The sequence below is a fragment of the Telopea speciosissima genome, chromosome 3 (assembly GCF_018873765.1).
Source record: "Telopea speciosissima isolate NSW1024214 ecotype Mountain lineage chromosome 3, Tspe_v1, whole genome shotgun sequence".
Classification (NCBI taxonomy): Eukaryota; Viridiplantae; Streptophyta; class Magnoliopsida; order Proteales; family Proteaceae; genus Telopea; species Telopea speciosissima.
Window position 1 is genome coordinate 31,401,205 of NC_057918.1, and position 8,770 is coordinate 31,409,974.

The window sequence follows — 8,770 nt, forward strand, 5'->3', positions numbered from 1 at the left end:
AGGTAATATAAAGAAAATTCCGAAGCATCTATACAGGAAAAAAGAACCCATGGGTTGTGGGGATCTACAATAACAAAGCGGAGATGATAGTTGGAACAATAATGGAGTAGAATTTCTATTCAATAGAAGAGTACAAAATTTCCACATTCATGAGTAATCAAGCTTCTGGTTTCAATCATAAAAAAAAAACATGCTTCTGGTTTCAACCGAGAATAGGGAAGATCCGGGTAATGTGTTCTAGAGGGATACTATCAGCAGTGTTTTTCTTGAGCTCTGGCTGGTTGAATTCATTGCGAGGAAGAACAATAAGCTGGCCCCGACCGTGGCCCTTCTCAAGAGCCCATCCACAGTTGGCAACCTGATGCTCCAGGAACTTGTCCAGCGAGAGCCCTTCAATGTTGATAGCCTGTTAATTCATCAAAAAATGCAAAAAAATATCTGAAGCCACTCAAGCCAGTAGGATAAACATACTCAACGAGTTTAAGAGTTAGATAGGAATGCCTCACCGCTGCAAAACCTAAGAATTGGTTGTCAACCATATCTATTGAAAACTGACAAATTAAATGGAAGGGAAAGGGAACCATAGCTTACCTCTGCAAGTACAGCTCTTGGAACCTTTTGGTAAGTCAGGGATAGGACATGAATTGCATAATCTTGTATTGCTTGCTCAAAACCTGCATTTTTTAGACAACAAGAATGTATCAGGGCAGCAATAAATGTATAGTGAAATAAGTCGGTAAAGATTTCAAACTAATTCACAGAAAAGAAAACTACCCCACCCCTCATCCTTCCTCCCCCACACCTCCCCACCCAAAAAAAAAAAGTCGGCGGGGGGGGGGGGGGAGAATGAGAGTGGCCAGTTAAAGCACAATTGGAATGCATTCCGACTGAAGTGGCTTGTTTTGCCATATAGACTACTCATTTGTTCATTCTAAGCCTTGGTTGGGTGTGGAATAACCTGGACCAGACCCGTTTAAGAGGCTATCTGAACCACACACACATTTAAGTCTTTTCCCTTGGTTTTTGAAATGGTTCATGTACTGTGCTCATGACCAAACAAAATGTGACTTTTTTAAAGCTCTAAAACTTCACAACACAAATCTGATGAAAATAGACACATGGTTAAAGGATGACATGGATAATATCTCTATTAAACTTGGGCCCTAATAGAGACTTCTACATGGCCAAAAAACCGCATCATTTCCAAGTTTAAAAGAGATTCCATGTTAGGTGGCTCATGTTTTCTTCTGTTTCCTCCAGTAATATATACACCTGTCCTGTGCTTTCTAAGAAGAAATTTCAATTGCATGCCCAAGCAGCATAAAGCAAGGGAATATAGATACCAACCATATCAAATGATATATTCTTTAACAGTTTTAATTCTTACACTTTGATTAGTCAAATGAACTAAACAGCACCCTTTAGAACTCATAACTCTCCTATTCTCTTTATTTCTACTTTTATCAGCAAGGATTACATGTTCGATAACTTGAAATTGCTAGCAGCATTTTAGGACCAAATCTACAGCAGGAAGGTATAACATAAGAGTAACATACAACATCAAATTTTACCTGGCACTACTTCAAGTATGTGGCGATTCTTTGCTGCCTCATCCCAGAACTGGCGGAATCTTGCTGTCTGTACAGGATGCATAGACTTTCAGGCCATTCCAAGCATGTGTTTCATTGTATATAAAAGACAACAAAGACATACCTCCAAATAGTGTGAGAGGACAATCAATGTCTTGAACTGTTCTTCCATTTGCTAATAATCAAGAGAGCCAAATTGAAGCAGTGTGTTAAAGCCTACACATGACTAAAACTTTGGAAAGAGAAAAGAGGGCAAAAGAAAGCTAACATTTACAAAGGGACCATCACTTGGTCTTCAGGAATTCAATATTACTCATTTTTAACAAATTTCAACCCCCCCCCACCCCCAAAAAAAAAAAAAAAGAGAGTAAAAGGGAAATAAATGGAATGAAAATGCAAAGGAACCATTTAAAAGAAGGGGAAGCATTAAAATTCCAATTCGATCTTGATTAGTATAGATAGCATATCGACGAGTCATTTGCAATTTTTCATACATATGCATGTTGACTTGAGTACTAATCGAGCAATGTGGACTATTGGGTCGACTGGCAGCCAATAGGTTTGATCCATATCAAGTAAGTCTACCAACTAGGACAACTATTGTGCATGTACTTTTACTTGGCATAGGAACTAAAAAACATGCTCTGTGTTTCACATTTATGTTGTCAGTTGACTGACTAGGTAAAAAGCATCATAGAATTCAATTTCTTTTCCCCATTACCCTATCCCCTAAGATAATTCTAAGCTATCCTTTTTTATGAATAGTGAGCAAAACTGACCTCACCAACAACTAAAAAAAGTACAATAATCTTTAAAAAACACTGATGGCACATTAGTTTCAACTTCCAAGAAACAGAACCTTTAATATAACACCCCAACACATTGGATCCTAGAGGAGCACATCAATATTATTTCTTTGACAGAGTGGAGCACAGAAATAAATAACAAGCACACAAAATAAGAGGATAAGGAAATGTACCACGCGTTCTGGGATTAAAAAGAGACAAAGACCAAAATCTGGTGCAGGCATTGCCATAAGAGCCTGCTCAAAAAGGAAAAGAACATAAATACCAGACATTTAAGAGAACTAGGGGAGAGGAAGGTAGAGAACCTTCTTAAATGTTTAAACATTTTAACTAGACCTTAACCAAAATGCGTGCAACGATATTGGTACTCATTCGCTCTGGTTCAAACTGTAGAATAAACAAGATTCATCGGATGTAAATAACTCAGAATACTTCATTTAACAAACAAGAAATGTGTGTGTGGGTGCATTAGATAGTTACCAACCTGATAGAGTCGAAGAAGGCACAGATTTGCATCCAGACTGTATGTTTGAGATGAAACCTATATTGAACAAAGAGGGAGACAGAGAAAGGAAGGAAAAAAACTTCCACTATTATGAATTGGACAAAATGACATATATTACCAACACATATATACTTAAGAAAACTACGATAACTCAAAAGGCTCTCTAAGATGGAAATAACAAAATATTAGGCCGACTCCCATTTAAATCTTCTGACAGAATTCATAAATTACCATGCTTAATCTCTCTCTCTCTCTCTCTCTTAATGGATAATTTCTTAGGCAACTGATGGAATACTTCTCAAAGAAAGTTGCAGGGAATGAGAGTTCTCAGCTTGTTCTTGAGTAAGTATTGCAAAGTTCTACTGCAGATTTTCCCTTCTGGGTTGTTGGAAGGAAGACACAACGTCCTTCTGTGTTTCTTTTTTGAATCACTCAAACTCGGAGAGGGGAGAGGAGAATCGACAACTTCACAAACAAGTTTCTGAATTGACTCTATATTATGAGGTGTTGAAGAAGTTGCAAACAGATGATCCACAACACAAGAAGTAGAGTTGATGACATAAAATGTGGTAGACGATCGATTCATCACATATGTTGATTTTAGCAAACCTCCAATGTTTGACAAATACTTGAATGAGGAAGTCGACGAACACGTCAGTTTCATGAGGCTTGAACCAGATTCACAACAGGTTTTCTGGCCTCATCATGGCATGTTAGCAGGACTCAACTTAAAAGATTGTTTTACTTGCACCAAGATAGACCGGTTGACCACCCAGTAGACCGTCTGGTCGACCCCCAAACCATTTTGTTTGATTCCTTTCATTCATGCTTCTATTCCAGTATTTGCAGAATTGGTTTCCATTTTTTGTAGAATATTTAGTGAAGAAAGAAAGAGGTGATCTGATCACCGTCTGCAACAAAGGCAAGCGCGTTCGGTGTTGGCAGGTTCAAAATTTTGTTTTTGGGTTTGCAAATATTTCACAAATCCAAGATTAGATATGGAGAAGAATCGTGAACCCTGTGTTTTGGTTGGCATTTTTGTGGGGTTGCATACCTTTTTCGCAAAGCGATTAACAAAGAGAAAGAAGGATCCAGGTAAACAGGATCTATTTTTCATTCCAGTTTTTATTTCCATGTCTGTAGCTTGTGGTAGCTTGCCCAAACACGGAAAGCTAGTTTCCATAATTGCAGAATTTTTAACGAAGAAGTCCCCCAACAGCAGCTCTTAGGTCTGCCAGATTGCCATCTCCAAGAAGGGAAGACCAAAAATCCTTGAGATCTTTGGTACCGTTTGATAACGTTATGTTTCTGGTGTTTCTGTGCTATTTGTGTTCCTAGCACACAAATAGCACAGAAAAACCGTTTGATAAATCTGTTTTGTTTCATGTGTTTTTGATAACATAAATCAAAATTTATGGCCATTTATGCCAATAGAACCAGATTTGTAGAAACAAGTATTACTTGTTTTTACCATTTTGTGTACCAATGTGAAAAAGTGTTACCCGATAAATGCAGGAAAACACCCATCTCTCGGCCTTCTCCCTTCTCTTCTCTGTTCAGCTAGCGTGAGAGCTCCAAAAAATCCATGGCTAAGGTTGAGAATGAACAGCCTGCAAAATCAGAACCCCGAAATCGGAGAAGAACTCAGGTTCCATCAGCTATAATGCTGGGGACTCGGTTGATCTGGGTTCTTCTCAAGCCGCTGCGACTGTGTCTTCATTGGAGCTGCCTGAAAATTCTGCTCTCTCGTCTCTCTCGTCTAGTTTTTTTTTTTTTTTTGGGGTCGTTGTGGCTGAATTCTTGCAACGGAAAGGGAAGTCAGTGAGGGTGGTTCTGTGAAACGAGGGCTGGAAATTAATCTGCTTAGGGTTTTTCTGAAGTTCCTGCGTTGGTGCTTTTGTGTCTTCTCTGGACCTTCTTTCAAATCAAGGTCAAGCTGCTCGGTTTGTTTTGGTTTTTGGCAAAGGTTCTCAGAAACCCTTCATCAGATCTTCCCGTAATCTCATCCTCCGTTTTCGGTCAAGAGACGATGATCTGATTTTCTCGTCGGCATATTCGAATCTGGTAACGCTCCTTTTCCTTTTGTAGCTTTCTTCCCCTGCTCGCAAACCCTTGTTTTCTTTTTTCAATTATTAGTCTATGGAAAAGATTTTATTGCTCCTTTCCTCAATTGGGTTTGGTTCTGATTCTAGGGTTGTATCCTCTCACTTTGGTTTTCAGTTTAGTGTTATTTTCTTCATTGAATAGTTGAATTTGACATTCTGTGCTATAATTACTTTGGTTTGTAGTTCTTATCGAATTGTTTGAGTTTCTAGTTATTTCTCTGGGCTACACACACAACTTCCATCTGATGATTTTGATATTTGGGACAGATTTTTATCTTCTGTTTTTGGTTGGGCTTAGGGAGAGTTCTGATTTTTTTTTAACTAGCAGAACACTGAGGAGACGAATGAGTGTGGCAGTGGGTGTTGAGCGAGTGAAAATGAAGGACAAGGTGGGAAGGGGTGCTGCTGGGGATCGAAGATGGGTTTGGGATTTCACGGGAATTAAAGGGAAGGTGGGGGTTGCTGCTGGTGTTGTTCGGTCACAACTACAGAGAAAAGAAATTAGGAAAGAAAAGGAGGAAGAAGAACAGAATGGGCAAAACAAAACAGGTTTATCAAACACCATTTTGCAATCCAGAAACGTTATTCTGCAAACAAAAACACCAAAATACGTTTTTGGTGAGAAACGGAACAGAAACACACGTAACGTTATCAAACGGTACCTTTGTTTCCATTCTCGTTTCCGATTCGTGTGTAGCAATGAGAAAAGATGGTGGAAAAGTTTCCATTTTGTGCAGATTTCTTGTGAAGAAGAGAAGACGAGGAATAGTAATGTTATTATAAGGTTTTTGTTAGAGTGTGTACAAGACCCATTGGATTAGCACTTTTAGTTCGTATGATGATCCATTTCTGGAGATGACTTTTCTGCCGTCTCAACTTTAATTCATCCAAGCCATGAGCATCACCAACGGACCAGATTTGGTTGCATCTTTAGACAAGGCTTCCCTCAATGAATCAGAAGTGAGGAAATGGAATCTTCTTCATTTTTTAGTGTCTGACTTGACAAAGAAAGGTGCCAAAATGGTCCCTAAAACTCGAGGATGAGTTTTCTTCCATCTTGGGGGGGGGGGGGGGGATGATGCAATCTTGGAATTGTATCTTATTATGTCTTTAAATTTATTTGTAACTATAATTGAGTTTGATTCTAGGATTTTAATTATTTTTGGGTTTTTGTTCAGTTGACGGCTCAGCCCAAGCCCGTGAGTAGTTTGTTTAATTAATGTAGGCTCATGGTAAAATAAGTTTAGGGTTTTATTATTTGCTTTTCATCTGAGTCGTAGGAACTTAATTAGATGGGGGTTTGGTATTGATTTGGGTTTGTTTAGGTTTTATTTTCTTATAAATATGAATTGAATTTGGAGTTCCTCCTTTTTAAAGTCTTGAAGAACTTCACCCCTTTCAAGCCTTTAAGAGCTTGAAGACAAACCCTAGAAAGAGCTTGAATTGTGCTGGCTGAGCACATCCTCACCCTCTATCGTTCTTTGAAGAGTACGATAGTTAGTTCCATGATTCCGGCCAGCGCCAGCAACCTTCTGAAGCAAAGATTGAATGTTATACATTCAGGCTGTATACCACATATACCTTCAATGAGATTACAAGGACTAACCAAACTCCACTTTCCACCATTCCTGCACCACATATATGTCCCAGAAAGATGTTGCAGATAATACAAAGGAGTGTCTGATGTCATGAACACTATCATAACTCTCTTGAACACTGTCAATGCGCCCAACGATACTATCAGAATGACATAGATGCAGAGTTAATATAGAATCCTTACATTTCCTTCTATCTCTGATCAAATAAGTTACAGGTCCAAATCCTGATTATGTGCAAACAACTAAAATCAATTTCAATCTTAATGTTGACAAATATTTAGGTCAATAAATTGCCACATTTTATTCCAACATCGACTCCTTTCTTATTTTTATGGGTTTTTAACTTGTACGAGTTTTGGGGGATTTTTTGAAGTGCCTTTCTATAGGAAGCTTTGCATCTTACACCAATACTGAATGCGATGCAGAGATGAACCACCTCCCCAAAACCCAACAATATTAGCGAGCGGAGTTTGGGGGTGGGGGGGGTGGGGGGATGGGGTTCTCGTGTTCCACAGTCCCAGTAACTTCTTCACCTTGAACCATAACTAATTACTCTTAAAAAAGAGAAAATGACAGAATCAAAAGAAATAGAATACAGAGAAACATATGTAAAAGAAAGACAATATACGAGGAGATAGATGCCAGAGTCTCACCTGCTCGTTCACATAGTTTTCGAGATCGGGAAGAATGTCAGGATTGTACGGGTTCACAGCGACAAGCTGTTCAACCGTGTACGAGATCGTCTGTTTTGGAACCTCTCGTTCTCTTCCCATGGCGGATTTCTGAGATTCGCCGCAAGTAAAGCTTTGCAACGTTCGAAGGAACAAAACAGAGAAGGATCAGAGGGACAGCAAGGGTTTCTTTAGAACAGTCGGCTTTAGGGCGAACGTAGGAATTGTAATATAAATCAAACATCTTTAAATTAAGGGAGGGTCACAGTTTCCACACCACTCCTCATGGCCACCGGTTCGATTCCTAGTTGATCTTGTATCGATGGATCGGTATGGCAAGGGTAAAAATGTTAAAAAAAAATTCAAAGGGAATTGAAGGAAGAAATTTTAAGATGCATAAGCCACCGAGGGAAATATTTTTTAAAGGGAATGTCTGAATGACACTAGTATGGGGATTTTTTTCCTCTAAGGTTCCCTAACCATACGATTCATGAGGTTCTCCTTAGGGATGCTCGACACATGTCAAAGCTGCATCCAACGGTTGGCTTTGACAAATACAGTTTGCAGAGCTGGTTCCCAAGGCTACAATGACTTTCTCTCTCTCCTCTCTCCACTCTTTCCTCAAAACCACTGTCTTCTCTCTCCTCTCTCCACTCTATCCTCAAAACCAGCCTTATCTCTCTCCTCTCTCCTCTCTCCACGTTTGCAATTTCCCAATGAAACAACAAAGTGCGTAGACGTCTCTTCTCTCACGTCTCCTCTCTCTTGTCTCTCTCCTCTCTCCATACTATTTCCAAAAATCAACGAAGAGCCTTGGAGAAACTCCGGTGAAGCCGAGCTTGGATGCAGCTTTGCTGTTTCATTGGAAAATTGCAAACGTGGAGAGAGGAGAGAGACAAGGCTGGTTTTGAGGATAGAGTGGAGAGAGGAGAGAGAAGAGAGTGGTTTTGAGGAAAGAGTGGAGAGAGCAGAGAGAGAGAGAGTCACTGTAGCCTTGGGAACCAGTTCTGCAAATTGTATTTGTCAAAGCCAGTTGTTGGATGCAGCTTTGATACGTGTCGAGCATCCCTAAGGAGAACCTCACGAACCGTATGGTCAGGGAACCTTAGAGAAAAAAAAATCTATATGTAAGGGTGTCAATTGGGTACGGAACCAGGTATTCGGTCCGGATCCGGTTCGGTTCCAAGCAATGGCAATGGGATCCAGATCCGGACCAAGTCCCGGAGCGGTTCTAGAATTGAATACTAGAACCTTTCTTGAACGGTTCCGGTTTGGATATGGTTACAATCCAGTTCTTGTATTCAGTTCTTATTTAGTTATTACATCTGGTTATTATATTCAATTTAAATTCGATTATGTCATTCGGTTATGTTATTCACGAGACAAAGCAAAGCAAAAGTTTGAGATCAAAATATATGACTTGCTTAAGTAAAAGAAATATTGATAGAATATTAAACTAATTGGAACAGATTGGTTAAAAAATGAGACAATTTTCA

The 8,770-nt window shown here is 39.4% G+C and overlaps 1 protein-coding gene across 1 annotated transcript; it reads right to left on the bottom strand.

The window, feature by feature from the left end:
• Positions 1-129: 129 nt before the first annotated feature.
• On the bottom strand, positions 130-7,477 carry LOC122656560 (eukaryotic translation initiation factor 3 subunit K-like). The gene is made up of 8 exons (XM_043851139.1): positions 7,257-7,477; positions 2,880-2,936; positions 2,732-2,782; positions 2,569-2,631; positions 1,714-1,764; positions 1,572-1,638; positions 592-674; positions 130-406 (listed from the first exon to the last, which is right to left on the bottom strand). The coding sequence occupies exons 1-8, from the start codon at positions 7,374-7,376 to the stop codon at positions 203-205; spliced, it is 696 nt and encodes a 231-aa protein (XP_043707074.1). The 5' UTR covers positions 7,377-7,477; the 3' UTR covers positions 130-202.
• Between the last annotated feature and the right edge of the window lie 1,293 nt (positions 7,478-8,770).

Coding starts and splice junctions, on each gene's coding strand:
- LOC122656560 (XM_043851139.1), bottom strand. CDS start 7,376: ATGGGAAGAGAACGAGAGGTTCCAAAACAGACGATCTCGTACACGGTT. Junction 2,937..7,256: donor AAAACTATGTGAACGAGCAG/GTGAGACTCTGG, acceptor TGTTCAATATAG/GTTTCATCTCAAACATACAG. Junction 1,765..2,568: donor TTTTAATCCCAGAACGCGTG/GTACATTTCCTT, acceptor CTTGATTATTAG/CAAATGGAAGAACAGTTCAA.